Source organism: Cetorhinus maximus, chromosome 13 (genome assembly GCF_964194155.1).
Source record: "Cetorhinus maximus chromosome 13, sCetMax3.hap1.1, whole genome shotgun sequence".
In the NCBI taxonomy this organism is placed as follows: Eukaryota; Metazoa; Chordata; class Chondrichthyes; order Lamniformes; family Cetorhinidae; genus Cetorhinus; species Cetorhinus maximus.
In genome coordinates, this window is record NC_135891.1 from 118,044,642 (window position 1) to 118,068,347 (window position 23,706).

The 23,706-nt window shown below is 42.0% G+C and overlaps 1 protein-coding gene across 1 annotated transcript in view; it reads right to left on the bottom strand.

The window, feature by feature from the left end:
* Positions 1 to 23,706, bottom strand: part of pgpep1 (pyroglutamyl-peptidase I) — a 36,850-nt gene that overhangs the window by 8,065 nt on the left and 5,079 nt on the right. The window contains exons 2-4 of the mRNA XM_078556226.1: positions 14,028 to 14,080; positions 5,088 to 5,204; positions 3,507 to 3,739 (exon numbers count right to left, since the gene is read on the bottom strand). Coding sequence (XP_078412352.1) covers positions 3,507 to 3,739; positions 5,088 to 5,204; positions 14,028 to 14,080 — 403 coding nt within the window. The remainder of the gene's footprint in view (positions 1 to 3,506; positions 3,740 to 5,087; positions 5,205 to 14,027; positions 14,081 to 23,706) is intronic.

The window sequence follows — 23,706 nt, forward strand, 5'->3', positions numbered from 1 at the left end:
GGGAGGAAGTCTGCTATCCTTTTACCTGGTCTGGCCTACATGTGGCTCCAGGGCCATAACAATGTGGTTGACTCTTAACTGTTCACTGAAACAGCCTAGCCACTTAAATCAAGGGCAGTTAAGGATGGGCAACAAATGTTGGCCTTACCAGCGACACCCACATTCCATGAAAGAACAAAAAAAACTATCCAAACTGTTCATGATTTTGAGTACCTCGACTGGGAGTCTTAGATACTTTTTAAAACCAGGTTTTTTCTTGGCTTTGTTCGAGTAGGTAAGTCCCTTTCGATAATATTGCTGTGAAGCTCCACTAACCATTAAAAGGAAGCAACTTTGAATCCTTGCATCACAAAATGATTGCGGCTGATGAAAGCAAGTTCTTGAGATCCAAATCTCTCTCTCCATTTCAGCATCCGACTGCTTTGTAAGTGATTACAGGGTTATTGCCTTCACTATATACGGGAAGTCCCATTCACATGTTGAATACTAGACAGCATTGTGAAGAAAAACATCCTAAATTTGCATTTAACTAGCGTGAACGCATATCCTCTTGGGTCGACTAGTAATTTAATCTGAAGCTATTTTCTGCATTAACCATCTCCAATTTTAAACATCTCAACGCAATCAGTGCTTGGACGATCCTTACATAGACAAAAAGCCCAAGTTTATCTCCAAGTCATAATTCCAACCTCTAGAGCCAGGGAACAGTCTTTGCTGGGAACTGATGCCTCCTATTGCTTAAACCACTTCTGTCTCAGAGACCAGAATTTAAAAAGCAGTGGTCAAAGTACAGCCTAAGAACATTTTGCACCATCATGACTTCCTCTGATTTGCATTTCACTCTTTTGGCTCCTGAAGTTCGACTTTCTATTGGCCTCGATCGCCCTTCTACATTGGTTAGGACTACAGAAAGCCATTCAGCTCTTGGTCCTACCCCGCCATTGAATTAGATCATGGCTGATCTGCATCCCACAGAATCACACAGAGCAGAAGAGGCCCTTCGGCCCATCGAGTCTGCACCAACATGTGAGAAACACCTGACCTACCTACCTAATCCCATTTACCAGCACTTGGCCCAAAGCCTTGAATGTTACGACATGCCAAGTGCTCATCCAGGTACTTTTTAAAAGGATGTGAGGCAACCCGCCTCCACCACCCTCCCAGGCAGTGCATTCCAGACTGTCACCATCCTCTGGGTAAAAAAGTTTTTCCTCACATCCCCCCACCTTGAACTTACGTCCTCTCGTGACTGACCCTTCAACTAAGGGGAACAGCTGCTCCCCATCCACCCTGTCCTTGCCCCTCAAGTCTTCTCTACTCCAACAAAAACAACCCAATTCTATCCAACCTCTCTTCATAACTTAAATGTTTCATCCCAGGCAACATCCTGGTGAATCTCCTCTGCACCCCCTCCAGTACAATCACATCCTTCCTATAATGCGGCGACCAGAACTGCACATACTACTCCAGCTGTGGCTTCACCAAGGTTCTATACAACTCCAACATGACCTCCCTACTTTTGTAATCTATGCTTCGATTGATAAAGGTAAGTGTTTCATATGCCTTTTTCACCACCCCACTAACGTGCCCCTCTGCCTTCAGAGATCTATTGACACACACGCCAAGGTCTCTTTGCTCCTCAGAACTTCCTAGTGTCATGCCGTTCATTGAATACTTCCTTGTCAAATTACTCCTTCCAAAGTGTATCACCTCACACTTTTCAGGGTTAAATTCCATCTGCCACTTATCTGCTCATTTGACCATCCCGTCTATATCTTCCTGTAGCCCAAGACATTCAACCTCACTGTTAACCACCCGTCCAATCTTTGTGTCATCCGCAAACTTACTAATCCTACCCCCCACATAGTCATCTATGTCGTTTATATAAATGACGAATAATAGGGGACCCAGCACAGATCCCTGTGGTACGCTACTGGACACTGGCTTCCAGTTACTAAAACATCCTTCTGTCATCATCCTCTATCTCCTACAACTAAGCCAATTTTGAATCCACCTTATCAAATTACCCTGTATCCCATGTGCATTTGCCTTCTTTATAAGTGTCCCATGTGGGACCTTGACAAAGGCTTTGCTGAAATCCATATAAACTACATCAACTACACTACCCTCATTTATACACCTGGTCACCTCCTCAAAAAATTCAATCAAATTTGTTAGGCATGACCTCCCTCTGACAAAGCCATGCTGACTATCCCTGATCCTTGCCTCTCCAAGTGGAGATAGATTCTCTCCTTCAGAATTTTCTCCAATAGTTTCCCTACCACTGACGTGAGACTCACTGGCCTGTAGTTCCCTGGCTTCTCTCTACAACCCTTCCTAAATAGCGGAGCCACATTAGCTGTTCTCCAGTCCTCTAGCACCTCCCCCGTGGTCAGAGAGGAATTAAAAATTTGGGTAAGGGCCCCTGCGATCTCCTCCCTCAGCAGTCTGGGACACAAATCATCTGGACCTGGAGATTTACCCACTTTTAAGCCAGCCAACACCTCCAATACCTTGTCAATCCCTATAGCAATTTGCTCAAGAACCTCGCAGTCTCTCTCCCCAAGTTCGATACCTTCATCCTCATTCTCTTGGGTGAAGAAGGATGTGAAGTATTCGATCAACACTCTACCAATGTCCTCTGGCTCTGCCCATAGATTGCCCCCTTGGTCCCTGATGGGCCCTACTCTTTCCCTGGTTATCCTCTTCCCATTGATATACTTATAGAATATCTTGGGATTTTCCCTACTTTTACCAGCCAGAGCTTTCTCATATCCCCTCTTTGCTCTCCTAATTGCTTTCTTAAGCTCCACTCTGCACTTTCTGTACTCCACTAATGCCTCCGTTGATTTGCTCCCCTTGTACCTGCTAAAAGCCTCTCTTATCCTTCTCATCGTATCCTGACTCGTATCTCAACTTCATTTTACACATCCAGTCTACAGCAAGGTTTCCAGGTGTCTCTCAACATAATATTTTTCTATTTCTTTCCAACTCGTCCAGGGCCCTATTACACCCTAGTTCTAAGAAATTTGCCATCATGGTGTCCCACCATACACCAGAGTGTCTCAATGCTAATTGTTTAAATTCTGGTTTGCTGCTTTATCATCACTGACAACTTTCAGGCATCATGGGCCCAATTTTTGAGTTCAAATTGGGCCCCACCTCCCTGCACTCAAACTCACTTCCGAAATTCCAACCACCCCCCACCGTGCATTATCCGCTCAATGTTCAAAAACCTACTTAAAACCCAATTCTTCAGGGGCACAGGAGCCGAAAGGTCACTTCAACCCACCTGGCTGTTTTCATAAACCCTTCTGCCCATCCCACCACAGCCCCCCAATCCCCCAGCCTCTTTAGTTCCCTCTCTTTATTTCTTTCTGCACCCGATTTCGAATTCACCCCATTTTCTTCTCTGTTATTCCTCTCTTTCTAATCAGGAAAGCAAGTGGTACATGTTGCTAAATGGCCCTCACCAGAAAATCCTGGCCATTGCCATGCTCCCTTACCTTCCTGCATCCTTTGACACAGAAATAACCACATCCAGTTGTGGGTCAGTGATTTTGTTACACACAACATCCATGTCAATGATGGACTCAAGGCAGTCGGGTCCTCCCTGGACACAGCAGTGATTGTCCGGGCAGTAACATCGATTATCCAGCCCTTTGTAGCCCTGGTTGTGCCCGCATTTCTCCAGTGTCACAGTGGTGGCCATTCCCGAAACTCCGACATGGATGAACAACTGAAAGAAAAAGATTATGAACATTGGTAAGGAATTGACATGCATGAAAGGACCACCTGGTCCATTTATCCTGGCCCATACATAAGCTGAAACCACCACCTTCCTATCCTTCCCCCACCTTCCAGTCCAGTCTCCCCCTCCACCCACCCTATCCCAACCCTCCCCCACACTCTTATCCCCACCACCCTCCCTCCCAGGACAGGGCAGAAGGAGTTTAACTCTGTACATAACATCTATCGTACTTGCTCTGGGCATGTTTGATCAGGCAGTTTCGAGATATTTTTACCTACCTCTTGCATACTTCCACTTCTCTGTACATCTCACACTTGCCTTTGCTCCTTGTTTGCAATGAAAGCCTGAAAGCAAAACTGCAATCCACAAGCCTCAGAGGAATTCTTATTTATCCTTCAAATGGGAAGTTGGGGCCCATGTCACTTTGCTGACTTTGTACAAGGACAGTGCAAGGGACAAGGTCTAGGCAGGGGATAATGGGAGCTAGGGCTACTCAAGGGATCAATTCCTGGGATTCAGACTCTAAAGCAGGGAGGCTTGACCTGAAGGTACAGAGTTGGAAGCAGCTACAAAACAATAGAGAAGAGGGGATGGTGGAAAATTGGTCCTGATTAACAAGTGACAATTATGGACCAATCAGATCTGTGTGACATGATGAGCAACTGTTGAAAATTAATTTGTTTACAAATCTATATCAAATAGCTGAATTAGTGATTTCAATATTCTTATTGAAACATATATCGATCAGAGAAAGCAAGATGCCTGGGAGAGAGAACTTGAGGAAAACAATTAACAATAATCACATTGTAACAAGATTCTAAATTTCCAATCACATGATACCAGGGACCAGATGCAGACATTTGTCCATAATAACAATGGGATTCCATAGACCAGTTAGAATGGTGGGATTCAAGGTCCTAAAACCAGGCACAACTTGAAAATCAAATTTGACATGGAGCGTCACAATAATACAATTACAAGCAAGTACTTATATCATTGTATCAGCTAATGAGCTTAAGGTGGGCCAGGACTTTTGGTGGACTCACAGCAAACAGAGTCTATTTTAATTACAGCAAACAGAACCCAGGACCCAAACTGCAGCAAAATCTCCCAATAAAAGCAAGGCGATTTCTCCAGCGAAATGCAGTGAGAGGAGGATAGCAACGGAATATAAATTATGCACCTATAATCAATCCCATCACTTTCAGCAGCACAATCTCAAAGTGTAATTGACAGGAAAATTTACTCAATCACCTCCATTCTGGCTGGGGCTTCTATGTGCTAGCTGATAAAATCATTTGAAATCATATTATCCAGAAGGAAGAATGTACCTAACCTGGGGATTATGACGTTTCCAGAGAGAAGGAATCAAATCCAGGACCTTCTGGTATTCTACTGGAATCTCGTACACATACAGATCCACTTCATCGCCTAGCCCGAGCTTCTGCAACTCCTGAAATACAGTCAGAAGGTAAATGATAGCAGTAGAAGAATGTGGGTTCAATAGAAATCATTGCCCTTGAAATCTGTGATAAAAGCACCCTGAGCATTGATGAGCAGAGTGTCTAGATAACCATCTGAGGGTTACAAATAGCACAAGATCCTGCAAGCCATCCCGCAAAGTTCAGACAACTCAGTCCCAATTCCTACTCACTGGTTTGCTCTGTTTGCACTATGGGCCTGGAGGTTTGTAGAGAGATGTTCATGCTGCTGTCACCTTTGCTTTCAAATTCCTCCATGGCCCCACCCCTCCCTATATCTGTGGCCTCCTCCAATCCTACAACACTCCGAGTTCTCTGTGCTCCTCTAATTCTGGCCTCTTGTTCATCCCTGATCATCATTATTTCCCCGACTGGTCCCATATCTGACTCTGCATTTTTCATAGAGCTTCTCAGGCACAAACTCAGCAGAATGTGATCGATACATCGAATATTCTGGGAGAGCAAAGACTTGTCTGCTGATCTCCAACTTCACTGCTGATTTGGCAACTATTTTTCAGATAAGCAAAATGTCGTCTATATTTGTAGCAAAATTGGATGGTAGAATTCATACAAAGATTAATTAACCAGAAGAAAGATATATTAAGAAAGAAATCTACAGATTAATAAAATTACAAAGGAATGAAGCAGCCAGATTCTCTAGATTTGTGCCTTTGTAAACTTCTTAAATCAAAGATTTGTGCAGTTTCGCCCTATCTTTGTCTGATGAATGCTAGTGCAGAATGACAGGCTGGGGGCTTGCTGAGTGGAAACTTAAAGGATAGCTATCACAGGCACCTAGAGGCCAACTTAAAACAGTACATGTGTACACCAACATCCCACTTCAAACAGACACAGAGAAAGGACAGTCTGCATGACGGCCCTTAGACAGAACAGCCTGTGTGCTGTGGCTCACTTAAACTCAGCCTCCATAAAAAGTCGTAACAGTGGAATAATGGAATGGCTCACATCTCAAGACAATGAAAGCCTTTGTAGGATTTCTCAATAACCAGCAGTTAGTCTAGCCATGATAGACTTCAATTGTGCCATTTTCTGTCATAACAAGTACCAAGATCTTTTCCCTATCACTTTCTCCCAGGCAATGCTGAGCAAGTTCACAGCTGTACTTAAAAGCCTGTCTCCCTCCCAGTTGGTTGAGGAACCTTCTATGTGGCCTAGTCTCTGCGTACCAGTTATTTCACAAGAGCAGTAGAACAGGTCATGAATAAAAGCAACAGAAAGTGCAAGCATAAAACAGAGCACAGGAATACACCCCAACCCTTCGATCACAAATGACCATGTTAAAGGATAGAAACCCAAATTAAAACATGGTTGGGTTTAGCAGGTATAATGGAACAGGATGCACAGATTTAAATATAAAACACCAACCCACTCCCTCCCATCATAGAGGACAACAGTATGTTAGGACAGTATCTGTGGAATAGAAAGCCCCTGAACCACAAATTAAAAGCGCAGGATACGACAGTCCCAATCTGGGACAATAAATAGGGTTATAGTTTTAGTAACTACAGTCTAAAAATGTTCATTTTTTGGTCAGGTTTTTTGAGCCAAATCACTAAAGAAACAAAATGTAGACAAAACAATAAAACAAAACACAGAACCAATTGTTGCTTCAAAGTCATGGACAGGCAAGTTCAATTCCCAGGGGGTCATACAGTCTGTATACAGGGCTCCAAGCAGACCACACTTTGTGTATTGCATTCGGTTCTGTTCAACAAGCCATAGGGGACACTTCAAAACTTTACCAACGCCACAATAGAACAACCTCAGAACTGGAGGATAAACCAGATTTCATCCTTACAAGGTGAGAAAGAAACAAAAGAAGTTATAGGACAATAAAAGATATCAATCCCAAGGCCTATTTAAGTGAAACAAAGTCTTGTATTTCTAGGATAAAAGCAAAATACTGCGGATGCTGGAAATCTGAAACAGAAACAGAAAATGCTGGAAAAACTCAGCAGGTCCGACAGCATCTGTGGAGAGAGAAAAAGAGTTAATGTCGAGTCCATATGACTCTTCTTCAGAGCTGAAGAAGAATCACACGGACTCAAAACGTCAAACTGTTCCTCTCTCCAAAGATGCTGTCAGACCTGCTGTGTTTTTCCAGCATTTTCTGTTTTTGTTTCTTGCAATCCTAAAATGCCTTTAATGCAGTAAAAATGTCCCAATGCGCAATATCAATCAAAATTTGACACCGAGCCACAGAAGGAGAAATTAGGATATAGGATCATCTTAAAGGAGGAAAGGTAGAGGGGTTTAGCAAGGGAATTCCAGAGCCTGGGGCCTTGGCTGGTAAAGGCACGGTTGCCAATGGTGGAGTGATTAAAATCAAGGACACACAAGAAACTGGATTTGGGAGGGCGGCAGAGATCTCAGACGATTGTAGGGTTGGAGAAGGTTACAGACATAGGGAGGGCTAGGTTTTCTTTTTATAAATCTGTTCTAGGGATGTAGGAATTGCTAGCAAGGCTGCTAATTTTAATCAACCATCCCCAGTTGCCTTGAATTTGAAGTGGCTGAATAGTTGATTGATTGGTAAGGATTGCAGGTTCCCTAAAAAGACATTAGTGGACTTGTTGGATTTTTCCTGACCATCCAACAGTTTCGTGGTCACTTTTACTGATTGCAATTTCTACGGAAGAATGAACTAGATGTGCAGATTGGGCTTGATCCTTGATACCTATCTTTGTAATGGGAGTTCAGGATTCTTTATACAGAGCTTGGTGCATACTGTGCAATAGCTTTGGGTGTTTTCCAACCCATTATGAAACATAAGGTCAGGTCAAGCAGTCTCACAGCTGTGAAGGGACACAGCATTGATATTTTTCATCTGCCCGTGGTTTCTCCATCCACAAGCTGAACTAACCGTGCTAGAGTGGGAAGGCATCAAGCAGACGTGAGATGCCTCTACACTTGGGAGCAGGGGGGAGGAGCCGTCTTCAATGCACTGTCTTCCGCTCATTAATCACCTGATAAGCATGACTGGTTCAGCCAGGTCTGTACTTCAGCAAGCATATCATATTGAGGAGAGCAGTGTGGGGTTTGGGGAAAGGATTTTATAGGTTCAAGAATACAAACTAAATTAAGCAAGCTGCACAAGTGTATGCCTGTTAGAGATGCCATCTTTCAGGTGAGATGTTAAACCAAAGTCCCATCTAGTCTCACAGGTGGTTGTAAAAGATCCCAAGGGAATATTTTGAAGAAAAACAAAGGAGCTCTCCCCAGTGTCCTCGGCTAATATTAATCCCTCAACCAACATCACTACGTTAGATTATCTAATGATTATCACAGTGCTGTTTGTGGGAGCTTGCTGTGCGCAAATGACAAATGGTGTTTCCTACATTCCAACAGTGACTACATTCCAAAAAGTACTCACTGGCAGTAAACACTTTGGGACTTTGAGGACAAGGAAGACACTGCATAGAATTCAAGCTTTTCCTTTCTCACTGAATGTAGCAAATGTGTGGTGTGTCAAAGAACAAAGAACAAAGAAAAGTACAGCACAGGAACAGGCCCTTTGGCTTTCCAAGCTGGCGCCGATCATATTGCCTGTCAAACTAAAACATTTTGCACTTCCGCGGTCCGTATCCCTCTATTCCCATCCTATTCATGTATTTGTCAAGCTGTCTCTTAAACACCACTTTCGTACCTGTTTCCACCACCTACTCTGGCAGTGAATTCCAGACACTCACTACCCTCTGCGTAAAAAACTTGCCCCGCACATCTCCTCTAAAGTTTTCTCCTCTCACCTTAAATCTATGTCCCCTAGTAATTGACTCTTCCACCCTGGGAAAAAGCTTCTGACTATCTACTCTGTCCATGCCACTCATAATTTTGTAAACTTCTATCAAGTCACCCCTCAATCTCCGTCAGTTTGATCGTTACTAGTGTGTCTTTACATGTAGTTTGATACTAATTTACCCAATTGCAGGATAAGCGGCTTCGAGCCCGAATTCTGAAACAAGTGATTGTGATGATCGCAAATCAAGTTTTTATTTTTCAGCACTGTTGGGTTCATTTGTGATCTAATGAAAAATATTGCACAAGAAACATGCAGATCACAGATCCATGCTGATTGAAGGACAAAGACACAGTGGAGCTGGTCTTTTCTTTCCCAATCAAATTTGTTTCCATGATGCAGGAGTTTCTGGCCAAGCTGGAAATTTTATTGACCATCCCAGTTGCCTTGAGTTTGATATGACTGAGTGGTTTGCTATGACTCAACTATAATGGTGTAGGACTGGGGTCACAGAGACCAGACTGGGTGAAGGCAGCAGGATTCCTTCCCTAAAAGTGAACTGGTTGGGTTTTTGCAGGTCACTTTCAACTCACTATAGATTTTATTTATTTTGTTAGCACTCTCACATTGCCACGGTGATTTGAACCAGTGTTCTCTGGATCATTTGTAGAGGATTCTGGATTACAAGTCCAGAAAAATAACTGCTACACTGCCATACCCAGATGTTAAACAGAGGCTTTATCTGCTTTTGTGTTGAATATTAACATCTTGTGTTATTATACAAGGAACATGGGAGTTCAGCCAATGTCCTGGCCAACTTTCATTCCCCAACTAACACTCCCCCCAAAAAAAAAACAAATGGTCACTCATCTTGTTGAGGTTATTGAGATTTCAATAGGAAATGTCGCATTTTAATCGAACAATTCACTTCAAAAAGTAATAAATGAAATTACACACATTATGTCGGGCAGAGAAAAGAGCCATCCGGCTAACTGGTCCATGTCAGTGTTTACGTTCGGGACCTCCTCGCACCCCGTTTCACCCACACTATCAGCATATCCTTCTATTCTTTTCTCCATCATGTGTTTATCCAGCTTCCCCTTAGATGCCCCAATTCAATTCGCCTCAACCACTGGACCAAGTTCCACTTTCTCACCACTCTCTGGGTAAAGAAGTTTCTCTTGAATTCCCTATTGGGTTTGAGTGGCACTATGGCTGCTAGTGCAAGTGTGCCTCCCAAGTCAAAATAGCTTTACATGGAATTCACAGCACAGAAGCAGGTCATTCAGCCTATCTAGTCGAGGCTGGTGTTTACGTTCCACATGAGCCTTGCCCCAACCTCCTTCATCTCTCCTCATCAACATACTCTTCTATTCCTTTCACCCTCATGTGTTTATCCAGCTTCCCTTAAATGCATCTATACTTTTCATCTCAACCACTCCCAGCGACTGCGAGTTCCACATTCTCATTGCTCACTGGGTAACCAATACTTAGCTGTTTGTTATGAAACTATTATATTTTTCATAATAGTATTGCGGGAAATCGTAAGGTTTATGGTTGAGTGTGTGGATGGTTCTGTGTGACTGATTTAACTGAATTAGAGACAAATAGACTGCAAGGTTGAAATTATCAGAAGAGTCAGGTATAAAAAGGGCATTTGAATTGCTAACGAGTGAGCTAGAGTCCAAGAGTCAGTAGATAAGGTGTGAAGGACATTTGCATTTTTAGATAAGTGAACAAGTTGTTTGATTTTCAAAGGGATGTTAGCTGTAAATATCCTACGAAAATAAACAGGGCAAGTATATTACGTTCATTTTTCCCAAAAGGAAAAAGGCTAAATTGACATGATTTTTTTGGAAAAAGTAAATTTCCAAAGACATGTAGAACAATGGGATTTTACACATTAAAAAAGAGAAATATATATAAAGGAGGATGGAAGGCTATGTGTTGTGGTCATGTAACATTTTGAAAGGTACCCTGTGTAAAGCAGCCTTGGGGAAAAGCCTCTAGCCACTTTTGCAGAAGTCTGCTGTGTCCAGTAACCAAAGTTGTGTTTAAAAAGCCTTTGGAATTCCACTGTCAAGTGGGTGCATGTGGTAACCTTGCTGGATTGCCTATTTAGATTTAAAATCTATTTTGGACTGTTGCCTTAAAGGGGATGTGTAGTTGGGAGTCAGGTTAATTAGGAATTTTTGTTACAATATCAAGTAACTGTAATCTTATGTCTGTTTGAATTAGTTTTTGTTAATAAGTGTTTTAATTTAATTTTTAAAATCTCTAAAGTTGTTAGTGGACTCACTACTTCTGAATTCAGTGCCAACTCTGATTGGACATATTCCTGGAGGTTGCATCATGCGATTTCCCAGTCCAACTACCCCACCTAGTCAAACAGCTTTTCCCCCCACCCCCCTCAGTTTCCAATACTTTTATAAATAAAATAAAATGTTTTAAACCAATGAAAAATAAACTTAAAATATGTAATGCCTTTATTATTTTTCTTTCAGATTGCGCACAGCAGTGTCCAGGAGATTAACCTTACAATTTCTGCAGACTCCAGGGCAAACCTGGAGGGTTGGCAACCCTAACAAATGGCAATTTGATTTCTATCAGTACTTTTGTCATGAAGCAGTTCAGGAGATTTCTATCCTCCAAATATTTATATAAATTTTAAAATGATCTAGTTCAGCTCTGACACAAGTGATTTAGAACAAGTAAAAAAGTTTGTCTGGTGCAACCAGAGTCAGTCAAGAAACTAAAAATTGCAGCCTTCAGTCATCCTAGAACCGACTTACTGGTGTTAAACATTGTAACTTTCTGATTGATGCTTCTCTGATTAAAATGCAGATCCCGTTGCCCTGGGAACAGACGTCTGGTCGCTTGCCTTTGTGTCGGCTCATTCCCACTGCCTGCTGTCTGGATCAGTGCTAGTACAAAGCCCCCGAGTGTGTTTAGGGTTGATGTTGGGGGCGCAGGGTGGGGGGTGAGGAAAGGAACTCGATTAAAAGTCGATATCAAGCTCACACATGAAACAATATTACAACCAGGAAGTGGCCAAAGACCATGGTTTTGTAAAAGATCTACACTGCAATCTCAAGCATCTCTCTCCACCTGGTCTGTAAACCAGGGTGATCATTAATTGCTGTAAGTGTCTCAAAAAGACTGGCTTCCCTCACCCAGGGAACTCAGCCATGACCCCAGTGTCAGTATTAAAAATACTCCGTTCACCTAGGTAATGGAGGGACCCCAAAAAGCAAGGGCCCCTGTCTCTTAAAATTAGAGCCAGTCATTCAAAGGTAATGTTAGAAAGCACTTCTTCATACAAAGTAATGAAAAGAGAGAATGGCCTCTCCTCAAAAAGTTGATGAGGCTGGATGGAGTTCAATTGAAAATTTTAAAACTATGATTGATGTATTTTGTTAGGCAAGGATATTAAGAGTTATAGAACCAAGCTGGGTAGATGCAGTTAAGATACAAATCAATCAAATTCTAATTGAATAGAACAGGTAGAGGGGGTGAATGATCTACACCTGTTCCAATGTACCCACTATCTTTTTTTTCCCAATAATTTATATAGATTTTTCTTTTCCCACCTATTTCCATTATTTTTAAATGTATTTCCATCCATTGTTTTATCTCTACCTTTTAGCCTATTTCGATTCCTTCACCCCACCCCACCCCCATTAGGGTTATCTGTACCTTGACAAAAACAGAATTACCTGGAAAAACTCAGCAGGTCTGGCAGCATCGGTGGAGAAGAAATCAGTTAAAGTTTCGAGCCTTCATGGCCCTTCGGCAGCTTTTTGTTTCTATCTGTACCTTGCTTGTCCTGCTTTCTACCCTTAATTAGCACATTCCTTAGATAATATCACCACCTTCAACACCTCTTTGTCCTTTTGTCTATGACATCTTTTGGCTATCTCCACCTATCACTGGCCCTCTATCCAGCTCTACCCTCCCCCATCCCCTTAAACCAGTTTATATTTCACCTCTTTTCTATTTTTACTTAGTTCTGTTGAAGAGTCATACGGACTCGAAACATTAACTGTGTTCCTCTCCGCAGATGCTGCCAGACCTGCTGAGTTTTTCCAGCTATTTTTATTTTTGTATTGGATTTCCAGCATCTGCAGTTTTTTGCTTTTACCCACTATCTAATATGTCCACTGTTTGTCACCTTGGTATTGCTCACAGATCTAGGTCAGAAGTTGTGGGTTCAAGCCCCAACTCCAGGACTTCAGTATTGTTCAAGATCCTTTCGATGGGAACTTATACCAATCTTCTGTGGGACTCTGATGAATGTTAAAGATCCCAAGGTACAAAGAGGAGAAAGAAATTCTCCAGTCCTTGTTTTTCCACCAATACCACTCAGATCCTCTTGGTGAGAAGGTAAAGATTAGCTGCCTTCTTGAACCATTGCAGTCTTTATTCCTTATAGAGATCAACTAGTTTTTTTTTGATTATCCAACAGCTTGCTTCATGGTCACTTTTACTGATAACTATGTTCCATTTCTAGGTTTTATAAACAGAGTTTAAATGCTCAAACTCCCTTGTTGGGATTTGAACTGTCACCTCTATATCTTTAGTCTGGGTCTCTGGATTACTAGCCAACAACAACTTGCATTTATATAGTGCTTTTAATATAATTAAATGCCTCAAGGCACTTTAAAGTACTGTACAACAAAACTGGATCCTGAGCCACATAAGGCACTATTAGGACAGATGGCCAAAAGCTTAGTCAAATAGGTAGGTTTTCAGGACCGTCATGAAGGAGAAGAGTGAAATAAAAAGATAGGAAAGGTTTAGAGACAGAATTCCAGAGCTTAGGGGCTATACAGCTGAAGGCATGGACAGCTGAAGGCACAATCTCCAACAGAGCAATTAAAATTGGGGATGCCCAAGAGATTAGAATTAAAGAGTAGAGATCCCAAAGGATTGGGGGCTGGAGGAGATTATAGAGATAGAGAAGGGCAAGTACAGTAACCTAACCACTACACTAACATTTTATATTTTTAATGACCAAAAACCAAAAAAGTCTTCTTACCTGCACAGCAACCCAGCTTGCATTGGTAGTATGTTCTCCAAAGGGGCCAAACCCTAAAAATCAAAGCATTTCAACATTACAAAATTAAGTACAAAAGCCGGATGCTTTAGAATCAGGCTTTTCAAGTATCAGTAACAAATAGACATGTACGAAAATCTTTTGCTCATTATGTTGAGTGAGTGCTAACCCACTTTAGATGTCAGCCGTGGTTCAAAAGCTTTGGAGTTCCAGTTCCATTCCAGAGTCCTGAATACATAATCCAGGCTGACACTCGCAGTGCAGTACTGTGGGAGTGCTGCACTGTCAGAGATGCTCGCTCTCTCTGATGTGGCGTTAACCGTCTGCTTTCTCAGATAGACCTAAAATTATCCCATTATTTCAAAGAACAGCAAAAAAGAGTGCTCGAATCCTGGATCATTATTTCTCCCTCAGCACCATCACTAAAATACATCAACTGGCTGATTGTTGTTTGTGGGAGCTTGTTGTGTGCAATTTGGCTATGTTTACCTACAATAGTAAATACACTTTAAAAAGTCCTCACTGACTGTAAAGTACCTTAGCAAACCCTAAGGCTGTGAAAGCATCATACAAATGCAAGTTCTTTTTTAATTTAAATTCAAGGAATTTGATTTAATTATGGAAAGCTTCATTGAAAAAAGGTGACAAATATTAAGACAGTAACATGGGAACCACTACTCAGAAATGTACCATTTGGCCATTTATCCTCTACATTAACACGTGTCCTAATTCCAATCTCATATGCCTGTCCTGTCCTTATCCCCCCTTTCCGTCACCCACCCACCTAACCTATTCTTAAATATTGACACGATCTCTGTTTCAACCATGAACTCTAGTAATGCATTCCATAGTCTCACAGGAAACTGTGCATAATGCTCGTCTTTTGTTTAATCTTGTATACATGACCCCTTGCTCTAGAACCTCAATCACTGGAGACGATTTGCTTCTATCCATTCTGTCCCACTACCGTACTTAATTTTAAACACCTCTATCACATGGTCCCATAACATCCTCCATTATTTAAAAATGCCCCAGTTTTTCAAGTTTTTCTTCATCTTTGTATTTTCACATACTAGACAGAACTCCAGTGAGTCTGTGCTGTGCCCTCTCTTATTGTCTGAACATCCATCCCATGATATGCAGCCCTAAATTGAATAGAGTGCTCCAATTGTGGATTAAGATTTTATGTCAATTCACTATTACATGTCCATTTTCATATTCTATCCCAAGAATGATAACAGATTGAGAGCATTTACTTCGAAGCAAAGGGTGGGACTCTTGCCTTTAGAAAGGAGAAGGTTATGGGGTGACCTGATAGAGGTCTTTAAAATTATGAAAGGGCTCAATAGGGTAGACTTGAAGATGTTCCCATTTGTTGGTGGAGACCAGAACCAGTGATAAATATAAGAGTCACCAATAAATTCAATAGAGAATTCAGGAGGAACGTCTTTACCCAGAGATTGATGAGAATGTAGAACTTGCTACCACAGGGAGTGACCTGAATTGAATAGTATGTATGTATTTAAGGGGAAGCTGGATAAACAAGAGGGAGAAAGGAATAGATGGATATGTTGATGGGGTGAGATGAAGAGGGGTGGGAGGAGGCTCATGTGGAGCATAAACACAGGCATAGATTCTAAACAGTGAAACAGGCCCAACTAGTCTATGTATTTAACTCTTGCTATAAAACAGAGGTTCTAAAGTGTTGCACTATTGGCAGAGAGGTCATTCTCATCAGAGCTCAGCTTCATTGGGTTGGTCATGTGGTTCGCATGGAGGATTGCCACAGTATTCTACAGGAACCTGCACCATAGCATGTCCCAAACTTAGACATAAAGACAACCTGAAAGCCAACCTCAGAACTTGTAAGCTGGATCCCAATACATGGGGAAAAAACAACTTTGGACAGTCCCAAACAAAGTCTCTGTCATTGAGCAATTTCGACATTTGAGGAGAACAGCCAAGTGCCTTCAGGACAAGCGAGCACAGCACAAAGCCAATGCCTCCATCCACCCCTCCAACATTGACTTCATATGCTTATCAGCTACACAAATCAAGATGTGATACCAACCTAGACTGTAAACTACTTTTGGTAAACACTCATCCATCCAAATGACAGGAGAATCCATCATCATTAAACCCATTATTCTACCTTTTACTTTGAAATGTGTGTTTATCTTGAGTTGCTGATTTTAAACGTTGAAATTGATATCTCTGCTCTTTTACATCCTACTTTTCTCAAAGTAGAATTGCTTCTTTTAAAAGACAATTATATATAAATACAGACATTGAATTCAATCTGCCACTGTTTTCCACACAATGTTCTGATCAATATTTTTCCTCATCTTTCCTTGTTCCTCATGAGTTATTTTTACTTTCTCATTCAATATAGAGCCTGCTGACTCTATATCTGGATCATTCATGTACACATAAACAGTAGTGGAGCCAAGTCAGAACCCTGTGAGACACCACTACCCACAACACCTTCCACTCCCCTGCTCACCTGTGCCAGTTTTGGGGCTGCCCATCAGGAAAACCTAAACCACTCACTGCAGTAAGTCAGTTGCAATCTCAGCTATAGCACCATGCAATGTCAACTTCAACACAGTACAGAGAATTAAATGTGTGCGTAAAAAATGGACTCACTGTGCAGTGCAGATGTAATAGATGTGGGGGGAGGTGGGAAGGAGAAAAGAGGTCTGACTTTGTGATAAACATATGTCAGTTGGTGAGTGTTTTTTCTCTCTCTCTCTCCCTCCCCCCGACCCCCCCACCCTGCACCTCTGGAAGAATACAAAATGCTGGAAGTTATGTTACAGTTTATAAATTTCTGGGTTAAACTACATACAAAGTGTTGCACTCAGCTCTGGGCACCTCACCTCAGGAAAAATATGAGAGACTGGAGGGGGGACCCCAGATGAGATTCACCACAATAATATCAGGGTTAAAGGGGTTTATAATTATGAGGACATGTTGCATAGACTAGGCTTGTAGTTCCTCGAGTATAGAAGATTAAGGGGTGATCGAATTGAGATTTTTAAGATGACTAAAGGATTTGATTAGAGTAGATGGAGAGAAGCTATTTGCTCTGGTGGAGGAAACCCAGAACAGGGGAACATCACCACAGAAACACCTAGCTCTGATTTTAACGTTATCTCAGGAATTATTTCTCCATACAAGAATAAAAGAAATCTGCAACTTTCCCCCTCAAAGCTGTTGAGGCTAGGGGGTTGGTGGTGGTGGGTGGGGGGGGGGGGGGTGGAGGGGGTGGGGGGCGGGGGGTGTGTGGTAAAAACTGATAGATTTTTTTATTCAGCAAGGGGGATTAAAGGTTACAGAACCCAGGCAGGTGGTGGAGTTATGATCTAATTGAATGGCAGAACAAGATCAAGGGGCTGAATGGCCTCCTCCTGTTCCAAGAAACGCTGCTTGATAAGAAAGCTGGGAAAGTTTATTCATCCAAGTCACACCATCTTTCTCAGCACAAGGACTATGATGTCAAAGAACCTTCGCCACCCATCTCCAGTTCCCTCAAGACGGGGATGGTTCACTTTCTAGAAGCAGTTGGTGGTGTAATTGAGTACCTTGCTCTGTCACTTCAAAGGATGGTGTTTACACCATTCCAGTTTCATGGTCACTTTTCCATTCTCGGTTGTTCACTCTAAATTTGACATGGTGGGATTTAAACTCACAACATAACTGGCATTAATATAAATGCCTTTAGTATAGTAAACAACACACACACACACACACACACACACATACATACGATTAGGAGGAGTGGGCCACTCGGCCCCTCGGCTCTGCCATTCAATGAGATCATGGCTGATCTGATTGTAACCTCAACCCCACATTCCTACCTACCCCCGATAACCATTCACCCCCTCGTTAAACAAGATCTATCTAGCTCTGCCTTAAAAATGTTCAAGGGCTCTGTTCCTCAAAAAGGCGGTGGAAGCAAAGTTCCAAAGACTCACTACCCTCAAAAAAATTTATCATCTATCTTAAATGAGTGATCCCTTATTTTTAAACTGTGACCCCTAGTTCTAGATTCTCCCACAAGAGGAAACATCCTCCCACAAAATTCAAGAAGCTTGACACCATCCAGGACAAAGCAGCCCGCTTGATTGGCATCACATTCACAAACATTCACTCCCTCCACCTAATAGCGGCAGTGTGTACTATCTACAAGATGCACTGCAGGAATTCACCAAGGCTCCTTCAATAGCACCTTCGAAACCCACGGCGTCTACCATCTAGAAGGACAAGGGCAGCAGATAGATGGGAACACCATCACCTGCAAGTTCCCCTCCAAGCCACTCACCATCCTGACTTGGAAATATGTCACTATTCCTTCACTGTCGCTGGGTTAAAATCCTGGAACTCCCTTCCTAACAGCACTGTGGGTGTACCTACACCACATGGACTGCAGCGGTTCAAGAAGGCAGCTCACTACCACTTTCTCAAGGGCAACTAAGGGTGGGCAATAAATGCTGGCCCAGCCAGTGAAACCCACATCCCGTGAATGAATAAAAGAAAAAATCCACCCTGTCAAATCCCCTCAGGATCTTAAAAGTTTCAATCGAGTCACCTCTTACTCTAAACTCTAGTGGATTCAAGCCTAACCTGTCCAACCTTTCCTCATAAGACAATCCGTCCATCCCTTACGAGCCTAGTAAACTTTCTCTGAACTGCTTCTAACGCATTTACGTCTTTCCGTATATAAGCAGACCAATACCGTACATAGTGCTCCAGATGTGGTCTCACCAGTGCCCTGTCTAACTGAAGCATAACCTCCCTACTTTTGTAATCAATTCCTCTCACAATAAATGATAACATTCTATTAGCTTTCCTAATCACCTGCTGTACCAAAATACTAGCCTTTTGTAAAAGCTAAATACAGCGGATGCAGGAAATCTGAAATAAAAACAGAAAATGCTGGAAAAACTCAGGTCTGGCAGCCTATGTGGAGATAGGAACAGAGTTAAGGTTTCAAGTCTATATGACTCTTCAGAACCGAAGGGGAGTCATATGGACTCGAAAAGTTAACTCTTTCGCTCTCCACAGATGCTTCCAGACTTGCTGAGTTTTAACAGTGTTTTCTGTTTTTACTAGCCTTTTGCAATTCATGCACTGGGACACCCAGATGCCTCTGAATCTCAGAGCTCTGCAATCTCTCCCTATTTTGATGCTAAGCTTCGTTTTTATTCTTCCTGCCAAAATGAACAATTTCATATTTGCCCACATTATACTCTATGTGCCAGATCTTTGCCCACTCACTTGACCTGTCCTTATGTCCTCTTCACAATTTACTTTCCTACCTATCTTTGTCATCAGCAAATTTAGCAATCATTCCTTCAGTTCCTTCATTCAAGTCATTTATATTAATTGTAAAAAAGTTGAGGCCCCAACACTGATCCCTATGGCACAACACTCGTAACATCCTGCCAACCAGAAAAAGACCCATTTATGCCAATTCTCTGCTTCCTGTTAGCTAGACAATTTTCTATCTATGCCAATATTACCCCTACACCATGAGCTTTTATTTTCCACAATAACCTTTGATGTGGCACTTTATCAAATGCCTCCAGATCAGCATTACCAAATAAAATTTGGCACCAGGCAGTATAAGGATATATTAGGACTACAAGTTTGGTCAAAGAAGGTGGTTTTGAAATACTCTTAACTGGCAAGGGAGCTTGTTAAGGTTTTAGAAACTCCAGATGTTAGGGCCCAGGCAGATGAAGGCGCACCCGCCAATGTGCAAGAGGAAGAGCACAGAGATCTCAGAGGTTTGTAGGGCTGGACAAGGTTACAGTAATAGGAAGGGGAAAGGCCATGGAAGGATTTGACCAGAAGGATCAGAATTTTAAAACTGAGGTAACGCAACATGTACAGGGTGGTGTTGGGGGCGGGGGGTGTTGGGGGGTGGGGGAGAGGGTGGGTGATTGGGTCTTGGTGCGAGTTAGGATAGAAGAAGGTCCTTTGAATGCACTTAAGTTTACAGAGGGCTGCGGTCAACAAGGAGTGGATTGAAATGGTTGAGGGTTTCAGCAGCAGATGAGCTGAGGCAGGGACAGATACAGAGGTGGAAATAGATGACCTCTGGGTTACTATTCAAATGTCAGGGCCAGTACAGTTTGATGCCAAGAATTTCACTTGAAAGCTGACATCTCAACAACAAAAGAAAAGATCAGGTTGCACATATTTTGAAAGGCATGGGTTACTCAGTAGCTGAAATGACAGGTTAGCATTTCAGGCACAACCCAGAGCTGGAGAAAGTATTGAATCCAAAATGTTAACCTATCCAGTCAGCCCCCAGGGTGCAGTCAGGCTCACTAAGAGCTTCTAGCATGTTATTTCAGATTTTCAACACTGCCAGATTTATTTTTTCACTTCTGCCTTAGCTGGTGATCCAACTTAATCAAGAAAGCCTGCAGTCAGAGGGTAGGGCTGTTTCTTTTGTAAAATTTCATTCTTGGAATGTAAGCATCACTGGCAGGGCTGCCATTTGGTATTCATTGCTCCTCTAGGTGGTATGGTGAGACACTTTCGTGGACTGCTTTAGTCTGTGTGGCGAAGGTGCTCCCACAGTGCTGTAGGTATTTTGACCCAGTGACAATGGAGGAACAACTGATATATGTCCAATGTGTGTGTATTGCATGTGCTGCTCTTCTCCCTCACAGCATGGAGGTCACAAGAACTACTACCAAGGAAGCAGTGGTGAGCTGCTGCAATTCAGCCCATAGACAGCATGTGCAGCTGGTGGAGGGGTTAGACTTTTAGGCACCAAATATTAGCAGTGTTTGCATAGGCCTGACTCCTTTAAGGGCAATACTCAGCTGCAGTGGTCTAAAATGGACAGTTTGAGGTTATGTAGAGGAACTTTCACCAGATTGGCAGTTGTTTGTGTATCAGTCTTCTGCCCTTGGTGAGAGAAGAGATTTGTCAAGGTCAGAATAAAAAATGCAGCAAAAAAAAATAATAATAGACACTTGTTTATTCAGAAGAAAAAAAAGCTTTTGACACAATCTGGCAGATGTAAATTAGACAAGATTTTTATTAACAGATTACAGGAATGGGCAGACCTGTGCAAGTATTCAGGATAAGGCAGAGAGCATAAAAAAAAATTGCTCAAAAAACTCAACTATGGCTGAGTTCTGAAGAAAGGTCATTGACCTGATGTGTTAATTCTGTTTCTTTCCCCAAAGATGCTGCTTGACCTGTTATTTCCAGCATTTTCTGTTCCTAATTCAGGTTTCCAACTTCAGCAAAATTTTGCTTTTGTAAGACAAAGGACAGGCAGGAATGTTACACCATGCCATTCACAAATTATTGTTCAGCTGCAAGAGTGGAAGTGTGCCCCTTCATGGCCACAATGCCTTAATGTTGAGTAAATGGAGAACAATCAGAACTCCAAACTTTCTTGAAGTATTGTTACAGATCAGAGCCCGTAAATATTTGGCTTTTTTCTTAATGTTTTACATCTGTTTTTGTAGTCTGAAAGCTGAATACTAGATTCAATAATTCTAACTGCTTAAATGGTTAATGTCTTTATGAAAACAACATTTGATACAACACATTAGCACTTCACTACTAACATCTCCCTCTGCCAGTCCAAGCCACATGACTCATTTAATGTATGCTCCAGAAAGACTTCAAAACAAAATGCTTAATACAAACTGAAGGATAGAGAATGATTAATTCCTTCTGAATTCAGAGGCTGTGTCTATTATAATTTAACAGCTGCTCATCAGTGAACTTAACTTGCAATTACATAGTGCCTTTAACATAGGATTACATCCCAAATATTTCATGGGAGCATTATCAAAACAAAATTTGACAGACATGCAAGGGGATATTAGGACAGGTGACCAAAAGGTTGGATGAAGAGATAGGCTTTAAGAAGTGAAGTAAAGGGGAAAGGAGGGTTTAGGAATGGAATTCCAGAGTTTAAGGCCATAAGATGTAGGAGCAGAAGTAGACCATTTGGCCCACTGAATGGCAGAGCAGACTCAATGAGATCATGGCTGATCTGATAATCCTCAACTTTACTTTCCTGCCTTTTCCCCATAACTCATGATTCCCTTACTGATTAAAAATCTGCCTCTCTCAGCCTTAGAGAAAAAAATTCCTCATCTGTCTTAAATGGGAGATTATGTCCTCTGATCATAGACTCTCCCACAAGGGGAAACCACCTCAGCACCTACCCTGTCAGGCCGCCTAAGAATCTCATAGGGTCACCTCTCATTCTTCAAAACTCCAATGAGTACAGGCCCAACCTACTCAACCTCTTCTCATAAGAAAACCAATCTAGTGAACCTTCTCTGGACTGCCTCCAATGCCAGTGTATCTTTCCTCAGATAAAGGGACCAAAACTGTTCAGTATTCTAGATGTGGTCTAACTAGTGCCTTGTATAGTTTTAGCAAGACTTCCCTATTTTTATACTCCATTCTCTTTGAAATAAAGGCCAACATTTCATTGCCTTCCCTATTACCTGCTGAACTTGTATGTTGGCTTTTTGGGATTCATGCATGACGACTCCCAGATCCCTTGTGCTGTAGCTTTCTGCACTTTTTCTCCATGTAAATAACATTCAGCTCCTCTATTCTTCCTGCTAAAGTGCATAACCTCATATTTTCCCACATTTTATTCCATCTGCCAAGTTTTTGCCCACTCACTTTACCTGTCTCTATGCCTCTGTAAACTTTCATCCTCACCGCTTGCCTTCCCACCTATTAGGCTTGGCAGCTGAAAGTATGGCTGCCAACGGTGGAGCGACGAAATCAGGGATGTGCAAGATGCCAAAATCAGGAGTGCAGAGATCCCGGGGGTTGCAGGGAGGGAGAAAGTTACAGAGACAGGGAATTAACAGAAAGTTTTCTCAAACTGCACATTATGAAAGAACAACACACACCAACAAGGAGAAACAGGGAAAGTAGAGTGTGTTGGACAGCAATCAAAATTCAGAACTTAGAATAAATTTTTCCAAGATAATTTTTTAAATGACAGAAGGAATTTGCATTTATATAGCACCTCCACAACTTCAGCTCCCAATGCACTTCACAGTCAACTAAGCTATTTTAAATGTAGTCACTGCTGTAATGTAGGAAGTTTGGCAGCCAATTTGCACACAAGCAGCTCCCACACAAAGCAATATAGTAAATGGCTAGATAATGTTTTAGTGATGTTGATCTGAGGAAAACTAAGAATCGTGTAAACACTGTTGGATTTATTGCAGCATTGCATGCCATGAATTGGAGGATATGGTATAGGTCTATGAGCTGTGGTTGTCCATGATTAACTAAGTATATAGCATGTTGGTGTTTGAACCAATGAAAAACACTTAACTGTTACTCAAATTGGCCGAATTGTACGAGGAACCAATCGTGAAACACTTCACCACTGTCCTGGGATTTTTGAGCCAAGCTGTAGATAGTGACAGTACTCTTTAATCGGTGTGACCAGTGTCACATGTAAAGTAGCCATGATAAAATTGTTAACACTTGTCAACAGGATATTGTGATAGAACAGTTGCTCACTTCTTGTTATTGAAGGCAGGTCCAGATTAAATTCAGAAGGATATCACTCCCACTTCAGAAGGGTATGATTCCTTTTCAGAACAACCTGTCCATAATATCTCAATGGAAAGGATTAACC